General features: G+C 41.8%; 1 protein-coding gene across 1 annotated transcript; it reads left to right on the top strand.

The window, feature by feature from the left end:
* Window positions 1-15,298: 15,298 nt before the first annotated feature.
* ACRALDRAFT_1062250 (uncharacterized protein) lies at window positions 15,299-17,601 on the top strand. The gene is made up of 5 exons (XM_071016564.1): window positions 15,299-15,771; window positions 15,851-16,104; window positions 16,216-16,307; window positions 16,398-16,448; window positions 16,508-17,601. The coding sequence occupies exons 1-5, from the start codon at window positions 15,648-15,650 to the stop codon at window positions 17,301-17,303; spliced, it is 1,317 nt and encodes a 438-aa protein (XP_070878255.1). The 5' UTR covers window positions 15,299-15,647; the 3' UTR covers window positions 17,304-17,601.
* Window positions 17,602-17,812: the final 211 nt, after the last annotated feature.

The following is a 17,812-nucleotide window of genomic DNA, read 5'->3' as shown; positions in this document are numbered from 1 at the left end:
CTTTATCCACGGTAGCGATAAATTCTAGATATTTTATTATTATTATACTAAACTCGTATTTAGCCGGGTCTAGGTTTAGGACGGCGTCTATAAGCCTATATAGCACTAGCCGGACCTTCGCTTTATAGTCCTTACGAGATCTATTATAGTAGATTAGGATATTATCAATATATATATAGTAATAACGTCGTTAAGGAACTCTTATAGCGTTTAGTTAATATAGCATTAAAAGGTAGCGGGTACACCGCTTAGTCAGAAGGGATATACTAGCTACTCGAAGAGACTGAAGCGCGTTCTAAAGGCTATTTTACTCTTATATCCGGGAGCTATACGCATTTTATGGAAGGCCGCGATTATATCGAGTTTTATAAACCACTTAGCGCTGGCTAGGTCATATAGGGTCTCAGTGATTAGAGGGAGGGGGTAGCGATTTTATTAGGTAATCGCGTTTAAGGCTTTATAGTTATAATAGAAGCGTAACCTGCCCCATATCCTTTTTACGAATAGGACTAACGTAGCCGCCGCTAAGCTACTAGCTTATATAAATCCCTTATCTATTAGGTTATTAAGCGTCTTCCGGAGTACTAGTAACTCTTCCCTTAATATACCGTAGAGGGGCCCCTATAGCAGGGTTAGCTTAAGTCTATCAGGACCTCGCTTTAGGGTGATTTTATAATTAACGCCTAATTAGTAAGGGGGTAAGTCGTTAGCCTTATAAGGCGTAAAGAGGTCGCCGAATTCTTATAGTATATTCGTAGAGATATAGTCCCGAGGATCCACTAGTTCCTTTTTACGGGGGGCCTTATCGATATGTTATATACTAACGGCACGGATCAAGGCGTTAAACTTATTCTTTTTTTCTCTTTTTAACCCCCTTCTTATCCGTCGTATTATAGCCGTAAACACCGATCCCGAGACTAGCCTTATTTCGCAGATAGCTCGTATATCGGCTAGTTCCTCTTCGCCTACTAGTTAAAAGTTAATATCAGCGACTCCGTGGTATAACCTACCATTCTTTATATAATACGTAACGTCGTTATATTCTAGCCACGGCTTCCCTAGGAATATATTCTAATCTAGTCCTTTTACTATATAGGCGAAGACTTATTATATATAGCTGCTAAGGTTAAGCTTAAACACGGCGATCCCGGTATTAATAGCCGGCTTAGACGTATCTAAGAATCCTTTTAGTAGTTGTTCCCTTTTATCGATTAACGGTAACTAAAGTCTTTAGGTAAAGCGTTTATTTATAATAGTATAATAGTTATAACCCGTATCTATAAAAGTATATATATATCTTCCATTTACTTATCTTAATATTAGGGCTAAGTCGCCGCTAGCTAGGTATTTAAACGCCTCCTACTCCTGCTATAGAGCGGCTATCGGCTCTAATACCCGTTTTCGCGTTAAAGCTATTCTTTTTCCGACTGTTACGGGTTGACCCTGTGGAGATGATCCGGTAGACCACCGGATCTTCTAACTAATCATAGTGTGTTCCTATAGGGTCGCCACGATATTATATTTAGGTCGTAAGCACCTATAGAGTTTTCCCCTTTTCCTTCTTTTCTTCTTAGCTTTAGATAATTTAATTATTCGGCCTTACTCTATAAATAACCTATAACTAGCCGCTTATATATCTAAAGCTTAGCGAAACCTATACGCTACGCTAATAAAGATAGACTATTACTTTAATCTACCTCCCGGCGCTCCGTCACGCCTAGCAGGCGAGTCGCCTAAGGCTATGGAGTGGAGGAGGGAGATTATAACCCTTTATAGACTTAGATCGCGACCTTAACCACCTAGATTTAAGAACAACAGAATACTAGTAATTAGCTACTATAAGCGATATAAAACTAATAACGTATAGCTACGCCTTGTCTTTTTATATTATAGGAAAAGACTATATAGGGCTCTTAGCCGCCCGTTTCGACGCCCGTGCCCGATATAACGCCCGTTTCGAATCTTAGGACTAAAGCACTCCTATTACTATAAAAGTTTAACGGTAAACGCTTAGAGTATATAAGCTAGTTATCTGAGATTCACGAAAAGCTCCTACTCGATTAATATCCTTTTTAGAGCCCTCCCGAGAAGTGGTATTTTATTAACGCTTATTTAGATAAAGCTCCCCGCCGTATTATCGCCTCCTTTTAGGCTAGAGGCGGGACCAATAGTTAATACAACCCTAAATACTTCCTTAATTACCTTAACCGTATATATAAAGATATTCACGAATAACCTCGTGTAGCTAATACCTTAAGAATAGTATAGTAGCGCGAAGACTAAGCGTTCGGAAGCTTTATGCCCGGTTTTAAATAATAGCTTATTATTACCGGTAAAGGTTAATAGGATAATACTACGAAGATCACGTTCCTAGAAGGAACTTTTAGTAGTCGCCTCCGTACCACCTTTATTACCGCGAAACTACTAAATAACTATTATACTTAAGTAACTAAAGTACAAAGTATTACTTATAGACTCGAAGCCGTCACTTTAAGGCCACGGTTCGGCTAAGCGCTATATAATAGTAATAATAATAATTATGCTTATGATTATAATAGCGATATAAAGATAGGAGGAGCTAACCGAGTATAGACTAAGAAAAAAGAGATAAGAGAGTGCTATAACTATAAAAAGAAAGGATACCTTACTAGGAGATATCGCTTAAAGAAAAAGGACGCCGAGGATTATAAAGAGAACCGTGTAGCGAAGGTCTTAGCGGCCTTAGATAATAAGACGACCTATATAGGAGTTATAGATAATAATAACGACTCGGAAAAAGAATAGCTTTAGTACGAAAACGGGCACTAAAGCCTATTATAAAGGAATAAAGGGATTAGAAAGAGTTTATATTATAGTCGCGTAGTAGTTATTTAGCTCTTATATAAGCGCGGATAAATAAAAAGTTAATTACCGCTCTTATAGATACTAGATATAACTATTACGTAGCTATAAGTAAACGTCTTATAAAGTCCCTCCGCCTCCTATTAATCGATAAGACTAGAAAGCCCCTCTCGGGGTTCTCCGATCCTATAGGGTCTACTAAGAGTTCCAGTATCGCCGTATATAATCTTAAGATCGGTGGATATATATAACGATAATTCGCCTATATAATACCAGGATTAGATCACGATATATTCCTAGGGAAACTATAGATAGAATATAACGATATTACGTATTATATAAAGAGACGTCGCTTTTATTACGGAGTGGCTCGGATAGATATCCGACTCTAAGGCGAAGAAGAACCCGATAATATTAGAGCTATCCGCGGAGCTTAAGTAATAACTAGGTTAGTGTTCGCCGGTATTATACGCTGATTACGAAGGAAATAACGGTTAGATAAAGAGGAACTCGCGCTCTATATAGTTAGTATTAAAGATATCGATAAGGCCCTTTAAGGTAAGTCTCTAGTTAACCCCCGGAAGTATGTCGTAGAGGAGATATTATAACGATTCCCGGATTTATTTTCCGACTTATAAACAAACCGCCTTCCCCCTTATCAACCCGGGGTTAACTATAAAGTAAACTTTATATAAGGGCTTAACGGTAAGGAACCAGAACTACCCTAGGGCCCTTTTTATAATATATCCAGAGAAGAACTATTAGTCCTACGGAAGACCCTTACCGACCTAATCGATAAGGGGTTTATATAAGCTAGCAGCTCCGCCGCTAAAGCTCTAGTTCTATTTATAAAAAAGCCAGGAGGAGGGCTTATAATTCTATTATAACTACTATACCCTAAATACGATTACCTAAAAAACTCGCTATCCTCTTTTATTAATTATAAAGATACTCCGAAACCTAAAGCGAGCTAAGTGGTTTACGAAACTCGATATAGTTACTATGTTCTATAAGATCCGAATAGCCGCTAGCCACGAAGCGAAGATAGCGTTTTAAACCCGATTCGGCTTATTTAAATAGTTAGTATACCCCTTCGGACTTAGTAGCACCCCTGCGTCCTTATAACGATATATTAATAAGACGCTATAGCGTTACCTTAACGACTTTATTACCGTATATATTAATAATATCCTAATTTACCTAAGCGGGTCCCTACGCGACTATAAGAAAAAGGTTAACCTAGTACTATAATCGCTAAGCGACGCAGGATTAACGCTTAACCTAATAAAGTACGAGTTTAGCGTAAAGACTATAAAGTACTTAGGGTTTATAGTCACCGTCGGCCAGGGTGTTTTGTATAACCCCGATAAACTAAAGGCGATCCGAGAGTAGAAGCCCCGACCTTAATAAAGGGAGTCTAAAGCTTCCTAGGCTTTATAAGCTATTACTATATATTCATAGAGAACTTCGTCTATATCATAGCCGTATTAATAAGACTAATAAAGAAGGACTAAGCGTTCTCCTAGGGTCCCGATAAACAGGTAGCCTTCGAGGAGGTTAAGAGGAGGTTCTAAGAAGAACTGATCTTATGGTAATAGGTCTTAAGTAATAAGACCTTTATAAAAGCCGACTACTTAGGATTCGTACTAGGAGGCGTATTGGTTAAAGAAGACGAATAGGGACGTTATTATATAGTCGCCTATTATTCGCGGCGACTTACTAGAGCCGAGTATAACTACCCTATTTATAATAAAGAGATATTAGCGATTATAAGTTACGTGTTATACTAAAAAGCCAAGGTCTTAAGTTATAGTCGCTTTACGATCCTATCCGACTATAAGGCCCTAAAGTACTTTATAACAAAAAGAATACTTAATAAAAGATAAAGCCGATAGGCTAGCGAGCTAGCTTAGTTCGACTTTATATTAGAATACCGTAAAGGTACTAATAACTATACTACTAATACTCTCTTATAAAGGGAATAAGATAAACTAAAGGAGTTCTCCGATAAACACGAATAAGCATATTATATATAGTTAATCCTAGAGACCTTAATTCCCCTAAAGATCCGCCTTCTTCGCGAGAACCCACGGGTATTTAAAGCCGATAACGAGTTATAACAGTTATAGGACACCACGGCAAAGGAAAATAACCAGTATCGCTAAGCTATATAAGCCGTACCTAAGGGCGAACGGTAATTTTCTCCCTTATTAGGTCTCCGAGCCTAAATCGCCGAATACGGGACTACCTTATAAGGACTGCTTATATTCCGAGACCGCCTATAAGTGCTATGAGCTTAAGAAGGGAGTATATTACGAATACGAATAATCTAATCTATACACGACTCTATAATTAAAGGCCACCCTAGGTAAGATAATATAATTACCTATATAGCGAGACGCTTCTTTTAGCCGGGGATAAATAAAGACGTGTATAGGTTTATATATAACTATAACGTTTATAACTAGAGCTATATATGGAGGAATACTCGATAAGGGCTCTTAAAACCGCTTCCGATCCCTAAACGAATAAGGAGTAACCTATTAATAGACTTTATAACGGATCTGCCTCCCGCGGAAAAGAAAAAGTATAGGTACCTATAGGTTATAACTGATTAACTTATAAAGGCTATTACCCTTAAAGTAATAGACTCTATAGAAGCAGAAGCTTACGCTAAACGGTTCCTATATTATTATTTCCGGTTCCATGGTATATCTTATTTAATTATAAATAATAAAGGTTCTAATTAAATAAGTCGCTTTTAGCGATACTTTTATAAACTAACTATAATCGAGTAATAATTAAGCTCGGCTTACTATCCCTAGACCGATAATACTACTAAGCGAGTAAACTAGGAAGTATAGGCGTATCTCCGAGCCTTTATTTATTACGCCTAAAACGATTAGGATAAGTTACTACCTATAGCCTAATTAGCGTTAAATAAGCGGGAGAGTTCTACTATTAAGATAAGTCCGTTCTTCCTAGAACACGGATACTATATCGACCCGATCTAGATTCACGAAGAACTAAGTAGCGACGCCCGGGAGTTTATAGCCTATAACCTGCTCCGCTGCCTTTAAGAGGCCACGGAGTTCGCCTAAGCCTTAATAACGGCTATATAACTATAATAAGAAGAGTTAGCGAATAAAAATTATATGCCTACTAAACGGTTCCGAGAAGGCGACCTTATATAGCTCTCGCTTATAAACTACTTTACCTAATGACTATTATATAAACTAAGCTAGTTATACTAGAAGTACCGTGTAACTCAGGTTATTAACCTATACATAGTAGAACTAGATGTACCCTCGAATATACACCTAATGTTCTAAGTAAACCTCCTATAACGTATAAGCGAAGATCCGTTTCCTAGTTAAGTCCTATATAACCCCTAACCCGGACCGATTTATAACGGCTTAGAAGAAAACGAGTAGATAGTAAAGGAAATCCTATATACTCGGAATAGGAAGGTAGGCAGAGGCGTAGTAAGAGAAGCGTTAGTAAAGTAAGAAGGATACGCCTAGATATCCTAGGAACCGATAGAGTCTTTATAGGAATTAAGCGCCCTAGATCGCTACGAAAAGAAGTATGGCCCGATTAAAGTTAATAATAGACCTTATAAACGTTACGAAAGGAAGAAGGGTAATAGGAAAGGCGGTAAGGATTAAATAAAGGTTAGAATAACGGTAAAACCGTCTATATTAATTAAGTCGGGGCGGATAAGCACCGCCCCTAGCTACCGGGTTTAGGTATTAAGATTAACGTTATTACGAATATCCTTATAACCGTTAACGCTTTCGGCGATAATAGGAGATAACGTAGACGGCGCGACCTTAGCCTACCTATCCGTCTTCTTTCCCTTAAAGGACTTAACGTCCTCCACCTCGATACGTATAACCCCTATAACGTTCTTAACCACCTATAGGAACCGGTTAAGCCGGCGTAGGTCTTCTACCCCTATAAAGATAATCGTTATACTAGGGATAGGCGTAACGATAATAGGAGGCCCCGCGATAGGTATAGGTCCACTTACTATAATCTAGGAGTCCCTACGGGGGGGGGGGGGAGGCGGTAATATATACCGATAAATAAGGCTTACCGGCTCCTAAGTTAATAGGCGTTAAGATAGGCTTATCCTCCTATAAAGTACCAGAAGCCTTTTTTAAGACCCTGGACGCCTTTTAGAAGGCCGAATAAGCCTCTATAAGCGCCTTTATTACCTTAGGGCTATAAAAGGGGTCGTTATTAACCACCTTTACCGCCTCTAGGAGTGCTACCGATAAACTAGTTATCCTAAGCGGAGGAGGAATACACTTATAACCGCCCTTCGAGTAGTTATAGTATTTAGGATCGGGTATCCTCGCTCCAGGTCCTGACTAGTCGCGGTAGCGCCGCCTATCCTGGCCGTTAGTAATTACCTTTATATAAGCGAAGTAAGAGACCGAACAGGTCCCTCTAAGAGGATATTTTATTCTATAAGCACGCTTTACGGGGCTTTTAACCTCTATAGAAGCTTCGCCCACGGAATGCTTACCCTTAGCCTTAGCGGCTCGGGCTAGCTAGGCGCGGCGGTGTATAGCTAAGGCAGGAGTAGTAATCTCCTTACTAGCCGGGGCGGGAGCAGGTGCCTCCTCGCCGGTATTATTATTATTATTATTATTATTATTACTAGTCCCCTATATTATATATATAAGTTAGTAAACGTTACGCGAGGTTTATAGGAAGAATAAGAAGATGTATCTTAGGGGCCGGGGATAATCCTAAAAACTTAAATATCTTCTAAGAGACGGAGATAAGAGGTTAGCATAATAGCATAAAGTGTAAAGGAGTTATAGTCGATAAAAAATGTATTATAGATAGTAATAGATATTATTAAAAAAAAAGAAGAAAAACAGATTAATAGAGGCGACGGCGAAGTTAGTATTATTAGCTTAGGTAAGTTATTTGGATAGGGAAGGTACGGTATAAGAATCCTTATATAGAAGGAACGACCTAGCGAACTATAATAACACCCTTACACGGAACGTTAATTAATTATATAACTATAAAGGCTTACCTCGAGTACTCTTTACTAAACAGAGAGGTTATTTAGGGTTAAAGTGCTACTAAAGGTCGTTATTTAATTAATAAAGAGGCGTTATTCGATTAAATAATAACGCTTTACGAACCTATACTAAACAGTAACGGCTTACCGAGGGGGGAGGGGGGTAATATTACGGGTTAACCCCGTAAAGATAATCCGGTAAACCACCGGATCTTCTAACTAATCATAGTATATTCCTAGTGGGTCGCCACGATATTATATTTAGGTCATAAGCACCTATAGAGTTTTCCCCTTTTCCTTCTTTTCTCCTTAGCTTTAGATAATTTAATTATTCGGCCTCACTCTATAAACAACTTATAACCAGCCGCTCACACCGACTCCTTATCGTCTAAACTATCCGAGCTTATAGCTATATCGCTATCCCCGGCCTAAACCTTCCCTACGCGGGCGCCCTTAGCCTTTAAGCTCTTATCCCGGGACTTATAGTTTATACGGATATATCCCTTTTTCCTATAACCCTAGCACTCCTAGTTATTACTAGGTTAGTCTATAATCATATCGGGCCGGACCTAATTAATCCCGCCTAATATAACGTTTTTATTAGTATTAGTCTTTTAGTTCCGGGTTTAGTTCGGTATATAAGTATTCCGGCTAATTAGGCGTAGGCCTTTTAGCTTCTAGGCAATACTCTGGACCTTAGTAACCTAGCTTAGATAGTTATAGGGTAACTTCACGGGCGCTATATAGCTTCTAGCTTAGGGCTCCCTCTAGGAAAATAATCTTCGCCGAGTCTACCTACTCGCTACCACCTACTTAGGCGATCTGTTTCTTAAATTTTAATAGGAACTACGCGAAGGTTTATTGCTCGCGTTATTTAAGGGAATATAGCGCGAAGGCCGCGCCAGGCTATTTATTCTAGTCCTTATATATACGGTCTAGGTAGGTAAGGAACGACTCTAGGTCGCGGGTACCTCCTAGCCCCCTAGCAGCGTAGAAGGCTAATACTATTTATTAGGTACTCCCTTCTAAGTATAAGTTAATATAGTACTATATTTCGACTTAGTTATTAAATAAGTGTTTATCTAGTAAACGCTTATCGGGTATATATTATAACTAGGTAGTATACTCTGTTCGGCTTCTATTAAACTTCGCGGGGTATAGTAAAGGCGTAGTATATAGCGGATATAGTTTATATAGTTCTTTTAGGACTATAATCTAGGGGAGAGCGGAGGTTACCGGGGTTAGAGGACCTGCTACTAACTTAGCAGGTATATTTATAAGGGCTCCCTCCGAGGGGGGCGCGAGGTTAAGGGTAGGTTACTATAGGGCCTAGGCGTTCGCGAGACTATTCGTAAGTCGTTAGAGTAGCTCTTATTATTCATAACGAAAGGAAAGTCCGTAGACTTTAGTTATGGGAAAGATATCATAGAAAAGGCTTAATAGTTTAGTATCACAGAGTGGTCGTAGTATATTCGTTAACTAAGCGCTGACTTCAAAACCAAGACTTTAACTTAAGGGACTAAACTGATCCCTTAACGCATGTATAGAGATAAGTTCGGATCGGTGGTCCGTGTACGGCTATCGGTCCGACTATATACCGATAGGTCTACGATTATCTCGTTATACTGCCCCCCCTCCTGGCGAGTCTGGTCCCGCAGACTCGTATTAACGTAATACCTTTAATTACGCGTTTATCGCGATTAATTATTTCTATCTGATTCTATGCGAGCCCTTATTAAAAACCCGTAGGAAAAAAGAGTAGCCGCTCCTTTTATTTACCTTTTTACCGTTCCATCGCCGACTATATACCTCGTGATTTATCCGAATATTACTATAGGAACTCCGCGATGCTTATTATTATTGCCTATAGTTATCTAACCTTTCGTAGATATTATGCCTAGCCTTAGGTAACCGTTCGGCGACTAGTATATAGCTCCGTTATATAATTCTCCTCGTAGTAATTCTAACCTTCCCTCTACACCTATCTTCTATTATCGTTATATCGCCGATCGTACAGCGATAATCTTTATCTGCTATTCTATTAATTTTATTATTATTTTCCGCCGTCTATTCGCCGTAGTATATCGGATGTCTCTTTATAGATGGTTATCGCTATAAGCGAGAACGAGGCTTAAGGGTGGTTTAGCGTTATCGCCGATAAGGCGCTATACTAGTGTTACGTGGCCCGCCTAGGCAGCTATACCGAGGTCGAGTACCTCGATAAATCTAACGGCCGCGTGGGCGCTAGTCGTTATATCACTTACGCTCATGACTAATAGTAATACACCGCTATATATTCGACGACCTTTCGGCGAATTTTTATTTTTATGCTAACAAAATATTAGATCTCGGAGTGTTTAATAGGCGTAACTTAGCTGCTTTAGAATTATAGTAAGCGTATACTCGATAAAAACGATAATCTAACGCCGATCTAGCGTTAGCATGCCTATACACGTATCTCTAATACCTGTAAATAGTTCCGGGCGGTTATCCTATGGGGCGATTATAAGCTTCCTGTTAAGGCTATAAGTTTTTCGTTAATCGGTCGGTGACTATATACTAAGTATTAGCAGAATCAGCAGCTTCTTTTAGATAAGGTTACCTCCCTTTATTCGGTTATAACGCTTTAGTTTATACACCACCTCGGTCGCGTTACCGATAATAACACTATAGTCCTCCTAGACCAGATCCGCCCCCCCCCCCCCCCCCCCCCGCGAGGATAATATACGGGACGTTACTTCTTTCCGGCGTTATCTCGCCGACTCACGCGCTATACACCGCCGCCCGCACCCCGATAAGGATAATTAGGAGGGTATTAAGGCCTTCCTAGCCCTGCCTAGTCTCGGAAATAGCCTTGTTCGAGGCGTCCGTCTCTACCCTTATATCCAGCACTGGATTCTAGTGCCGTAGAATAGTCGGCGATCCGCAGGCGACCTTTAGTAATTTAAACGCCCGCTTAGCGTTATCCGGGAACTCGAAAGGTCCCTTCTTTCTGCCTGCCTAACTGCCCTTTAACAGCGCAGTTAACGGCATTATAACTCTAGAGTATCCCTTAATAAACCTCCTATAAAAGTTAGCAAAACCGATAAAAACTTAGATATCCCGGAACGACTTAGGCGCCGGCTACTTAGCGACCGTAAATACACGTTCCGGATCTATCACGATACCTTCGCGGGTTACTATAAACCCTACAAAGTCTACTCGGTCACGGTAGAATTCGCACTTCGATAACTTCGTGTATAGCTAGGCCCTACAAAGCCGATCTAAAACCTTCTTTAGGTCCTTCGTGTGCTATTCCTTTAACGTGGAATATATAAGGATATCGTTAAGGTAAGCGATATAATATATATCTAATAAACCGGTGGGTACTCGGTAAACGTACGCCTAGAAAGTAGCCGGAGTATTCGTTAGCCCGAATAGCATAGCTATATACTCGTAGTGGCCGTATCTCGTTCTAAACGCCGACTTCTAGCGGTTCTCTTTCTTAATCCGGATCCTATAATAGGTATCTCGAATATCCACCTTCGAAAAGTACTTTACCCCGGTAAGCCTATCTAATAGCTCGCCGACCAGGGGCAGGGGGTACCCGTTTTTAATCGTTATAGCGTTTAATCCTTAATAATTAACGCAGAGTCGTAGGCTGCCGTCCTTCTTAGGCACGAATAGTACTAATAAGCCCACGGGGCGTATTAACTATTAGATATAACCGCTCGCTATCCCTTTAGCGATATACTTCTTTAGCTCCTCTAGCTAGGCTCGAGATAAGGGATATAACGGCCCGAATAGCGGTTTCTTCCTGTCTTATAAGTTAATCGTGTATTCGGCGTCCTTTAATAAGGGCGGCTCCTTCGCGGCCTATTCCGAAAATATATCCTAGTAACTAGCGATTTCCGGCGGTAGTTCGACGACTAGTCCGCACACCACCTTATCGTCTATAAACGGAATAGTTATATCCGGCGTCCCCGGTATAATAGTAGTAGTAGTAGCGATATATATAATATACGCCTTCGCCCGCTTCTTAATAACCTTATAAGCCTATAGCTTAGGGTCTATAATTAAGATCGGCCCGTAAATAAACGTTTAGCGGGCCGTATTAATTAGAATACCTTCCTAACCTATACTATTACTTAAAAGCAGTGATTATCCGGTACCCCTAGGTCGATCCGTATATAGAAAGACCCTTTTTAATAGGCGTGGCCACCCCTCTACGTCTAGTAGATAGAAAGCTAAGCCGTATACTCCGCGAACCCTCGCCGGGCTACTATCGAAGCCTTTAAACTCTAGAATCTTAACCTCTAAGAGCGGTTTTAACCCTAGGCGTTCTATTAACGCCAGGCTTATAATATCTACTTACGTGTAGGTATCTAAATCCACGCTAAACTTAATCTCCTTCCTATATCGGATTATAATCGCCATTAACCTCGCTACCTTGCCTACTATAATGGTTAGCCGGTTATCAGGTATAGGTTCGGCCTCCCTATCTACGCCGACTCGTTTCCCGATAAATAGAGTTCCTTAACCCGTATATCGTTATCGAGGTCGTTATATATAGCGTATATATTACTAACGCGGGCGCGATTTTTCGCCGCCCCGTTATTGGCCGTTATCCGCTATTCCTTATTACTATAGCAGTCTTTATAATAGTAGCCCTTTTTGCTATAGTTATAGCACTCGCCTATAAAGGCGCGTGTACTAGGCTATGCTTATAAGGGCTAAGGGCCCGAGCCTAAGGCCTTTTAACCCGTGGGGTACGCCCCCTTTAACGAGTCCGTGTTCTTACTTAGGTCGGCGGGTATACGCCGACCTATTACCGGGGTGCTTACCCGGCTAGAGCGACTATCCGAATACTAGAAGTTCGATAAGGTCCTTTTATAACCGGTATCCGATCGCTTACTACTCGCCGTCTTAATAAGGCTTATATACTAGAATAGCAATGCCTCTTAAGCTAGCGTTACGGCCTTATCTCATTTAGTCTTCCGCTCTTATATCTTATCCTTAATATATAAAGATAGTCGACTAAAATAGTTATACGCACGCTCTTCGCTTCCGCTTATCTCCTGGCCTAATAGCCTATATAAGTTATCCTATTATTTAAATAGCTTTATCGGCGTTATATCACCTGTTATTCGTAGCTTATAAAGTTCCTTACGGTAATAGTACCGTTATATATCGCGTAATAGGTGCTCTCGCCGAATAAACGCCGTAAAGTCATCTTAGTTCGGGTTAGCGATCTTCCTAGTATAGTGCCTCTAGGACATCTAGAAGGTATATTCGAGCTTCGTTATAGCCTATTCAATCTACTATAGCACTAGGGCACTCGGTCTAAATTAGTTCCTAGCCTTAATCGCTACTATCTAATCGTCGATTTTTATAACTATAGATAACTCTTTAATTAGCTTATAATTATATACCGGCGGCTTTTCGTAATCGCGCTATAACGCTGGTCGCTCGGCGAGCTTCTCTATAATTACTCGGTTAATCTCGCTCTACTATTAAAGATACTACGAAAATATTATAATTAACGCCTTTTACGTCGATATCGAGGGGCCGGCGACGGATCGCCGATTAACCTATAAACCACTATCTTCAGGACCGAGCGTAACCGGCGTATCTATTAACCCCTCGTTTTTATCCGGTCCCTGCTCGTGCACCGTTATTATTAGTTCCGGTATGATGGGCGCCTACTCGGCGTCCGCCTTATTAGGTCCCCCCGGGGGAATATTTATTCCTCGAGTCCTTCTTAGTGGTATTTTCGGCCTAATTACCTTAAAGGTATAGAAGTTAAAGAATTATAACGAAAGGAAAGTCCGTAGACTTTAGTTAAGGAAAAGATATTATAGAAAAGGCTTGATAGTTTAGTATCGCAGAGTAGTTATAGTATATTCGTTAACTAAGCGCTAACTCTAAAACTAAGACTTTAACTTAAAGGATTAAACTAATCCCTTAACGTATATACAGAGATAGGTTCGGATCGGCAGTCCGTATACGGCTATCGGTCCGACTATATGCCGATAGGTCTGCGATTATCTTATTATATTATTAAGCTATCTATTTCTATAAGGGACTAAGCGTCGTATTAATAGCTTCGGTGATCCTTTTATCCGTCCACTTAGCTAGCTTAGCGGGGTTTATAGGACCGCCGCTGCCTAATGGCGCGTTCGTATCTAACTCTATACTAACATAGCGCGTGGGGTTCGCTAAATTCTAGCTATATAAGCGGCTAGTTATAAGTTAATTACACTAAGTAAGGCCGAATAATTATATTAGCTAGGATTAAAGAAAGGAAAGGAAAAGGTCTATAGAGAGGTGCAGGATTTGCTAGGTTTATACGAATCCGCGGTAAGGGCAGCGCGAGGTCCGAGCATCGGATCTATATACTAATTAGCGGTTACGGCCTTATACCAGAACTATACTTTTAAGGGGTTAACCCGTGATAAACCTTCTATGAATATAGGTACGGAGTAGTATTTTTATTTAAGATAACGCCCCTAGGTATATAGTCTATATCGTACACGACTAGTTGTGTACGTGGGCTATAAGAAACGAGGTTAAATTAGTAGACTAGCTGCCTTCTTCCCGTAATCTAGACCTAATCGAAAACGTGTAGAAACTACTAAAAGACGGGATCTATAAAAAGGAACCGGGTCTAATAGACCTGCCTTCGAACACGGCCTGATTAGATCGATTAATTCGAACCGCGAGCGTTATATAGGATAAGCTTCGAGAAGAGATACTAAACCACTTAATTCTGACTATAGAGAGTAGACTACGCGCTATTATTAAGGCCGATAAGTGATATACAAAGTACTAGCTATACTATTCGAAAGCCCGTGTTCTAAAGTACCTAGAATATCTATTTACTACTATTTTTACTAGGAATTCGGGTGCCAAAGTGACTTTGAAATTAATGCCATAAAATAATGCAGTGGGGCCTATATCACGATCCGTCGAAACTTTTGCTAAGCCAGTATATATAGAGAAGTAAATACTCGAGTAAAAAGGGATAGCGCGATATTCTAAATTTGTGAGTTTATATGGTATTTATGGCTAAGATCTTGCTTATATAGCCGCTCGCTTCCCGTTCCTAATTAAGATTAAGTGGACAGCATATAATAAACAAGGGGTCTATAAATACCGGTACTCTGCATTCTTACGGCATCCGCCAATGGCTGGTTTAATGGTCCGTGCATTGGATCACCCCACCGCCAATCAAGAGAGATACCCCTCTATCCGATGACTTCGTTTTACGTTGTATGTTATGTGATCCCTATATTAGTCTCCCTTTGCCACTTCTCTTCGCCATCCAACGCTCCTTCGTCCTGGTTCTGTTTTGATCTGGAAATTTATTTCCACCGAACAACAGATTCAATTGATCTCAAATTCACTGGAAGAAGAGGGCGAATCGAGACAAAATCAGGTAAGACGCTTCTTCTCTGTTTACACGTTCATGCACTTAATAATGCCCTTCCTATTATTCTATACCTCACCCTACGGCCTGCCCTCTTCCTTCGGGAAACAGACGTTTTCCCTTTTTACTTTTTCTTTTCTCAAGTGCGGGATATATGATGCTATGCAATGCAAGCGATTTACGACATAGTGTCTTCTTCTTTCCAGCCGTTTCTTTTTCGACCCGAGCCCCAACCCCCCATTTCCTCCTCTTCCTTCCCCTCCCACCACTTGAGCCTTCTTTCCCTTCTATGCTCTAACAACCCCAACCGTTGTTGCATCCATAGTTCCACGACCCTGTGTTTAAGCAACAGCCATGGCCATCCAAAAGATTCACGCTCGCTATGTCTACGACTCCCGCGGGAACCCCACCGTTGAAGTTGACGTTGTCACGGAGACCGGTTTGCACAGGGCGATTGTGCCTTCCGGGGCTTCCACCGGTATGTTTGACTCCCCAGCCACTTTGCACACCCATACGGCGGGTTTTGTACAACCTGCTTACGCGAACCTTCGGGGTAGGTCAACATGAAGCTTGTGAACTCCGCGATGGGGACAAGGCCAAGTGGAATGGCAAGGGTGTCCTTAAGGCCGTTGAGAACGTGAACAATATCATTGGCCCTGCCCTCATCAAAGAGAACATGGATGTGAAGGACCAGAGCAAGGTCGATAACTTTCTCATCAAGCTTGACGGCACTCCCAACAAGACCAAGCTTGGTGCCAATGCTATCCTTGGCGTCAGTCTGGCCGTCGCCAAAGCTGGCTCTGCCGAGAAGGTCAGTTCATCACTCGTTCCATTCTCCATCCCGTCTGACGCAGTACACTTGATCGGCGCAACCTTCGCCCCGCGCCAACGCGAGCAGCGAAACTGACACCTGACCTGACAGGGTGTTCCTCTGTACGCTCACGTTTCCGACCTCGCGGGCACCAAGAAGCCCTATGTCCTCCCCGTTCCCTTCATGAATGTCTTGAATGGCGGGTAAGCCTTATATATCCGCACACGACATGCCGTGGCCCGCATAATTTTGTGGAGCTGCTGGCTAAAAAAGCTATGGCTGACTTTCCCAAGTTCTCATGCCGGTGGCCGACTCGCTTTCCAGGAATTCATGATCGTCCCTAGGTGAGCATAGATTACGCCCAGTCATGTTTGTCATACACACACTCACACTTGATCACCAGCGAGGCCTCATCATTCTCCGAGGCTATGCGCCAGGGTGCCGAGGTCTATCAGCTGCTCAAGGGCTTGGCCAAGAAGAAGTATGGCCAGTCTGCTGGTAACGTAGGTGACGAGGGCGGTGTTGCCCCTGATATTCAGACCGCAGGCGAGGCCCTTGATCTTATCATGGAGGCTATCGAGGCGGCCGGCTACACGGGCAAGATCAAGATCGCCATGGATGTAGCGTCGACCGAGTTCTACAAGGAGGACTCCAAGAAGTACGACTTGGATTTCAAGAATCCCGACAGTGACCCTAGCAAGTGGATTACCTATGAGGAGCTGGCAGCCCTTTACTCCGACCTCTGCAAGAAGTACCCCATTGTCAGCATTGAGGATCCTTTCGCCGAAGATGACTGGGAGGCGTGGAGCTACTTCTACAAGACTCAGGACATTCAGATCGTTGCCGACGACCTTACGGTGACGAACCCTCTGCGCATCAAGAAGGCGATCGAGCTGAAGGCGTCCAATGCGCTTCTCCTCAAGGTCAACCAGATTGGCACCCTTACCGAGTCAATCCAAGCGGCCAAGGACTCGTACGCCGACGGCTGGGGCGTCATGGTGTCGCACCGCTCGGGTGAGACTGAGGATGTTACGATTGCAGACGTCTCGGTCGGCATTCGATCAGGCCAGATTAAGACGGGTGCACCGGCTCGGTCAGAACGCACGGCCAAGTTGAACCAAATCCTCCGGATTGAGGAGGAGCTTGGCGATCAGGCCATCTATGCTGGAGGCAACTTCCGCAAGGCTGTGGCTCTGTAAGGTGTAAGGTTGTGCGCACTCGCCGCAACGCGGGTCGCAGCCGTACAACCAGTATCATAGGGAATGGGCAAAGGGAAAATGTACGTAGATAGGCAAAAAGTCGGAGGCAGATAGAAGCTCTTCGGTTTCATCTTTGTCATGGTCTAGGCCAGGGCGTATATAAGAAGAAAAACGATGAACAGCAGCTCACTTTTAGGCAACCAGCTGTAAGCTTCTAAACGTAAAACTATCGGAATAGCGAATTCGTATCCAGCCTAACCTTACTAAGCTTAGACTAACCCCAGGGAGAGTAGAGTCTACCGTATATAATGGATTTATATAATAGTAGTAGTAATATATATCGATAGCTATATATATATATATAAGTAAGGTTATTCTGATTAGGCTATTCGTTTATTCCGACTAGGGCAATACTTATAACGCCTAATGCTAGCCGCCACTACTTCTATTTATACCTAGATATATATAGATAGGTATACTTAATAAAGCATATTCTCGATATTATCGCT

Source organism: Sodiomyces alcalophilus, assembly GCF_042370955.1.
Source record: "Sodiomyces alcalophilus JCM 7366 unplaced genomic scaffold ACRALscaffold_2, whole genome shotgun sequence".
In the NCBI taxonomy this organism is placed as follows: domain Eukaryota; kingdom Fungi; phylum Ascomycota; class Sordariomycetes; order Glomerellales; family Plectosphaerellaceae; genus Sodiomyces; species Sodiomyces alcalophilus.
Note: the sequence above shows the minus strand (reverse complement) of the source record. Positions and strands in the feature narration are given on the sequence as shown.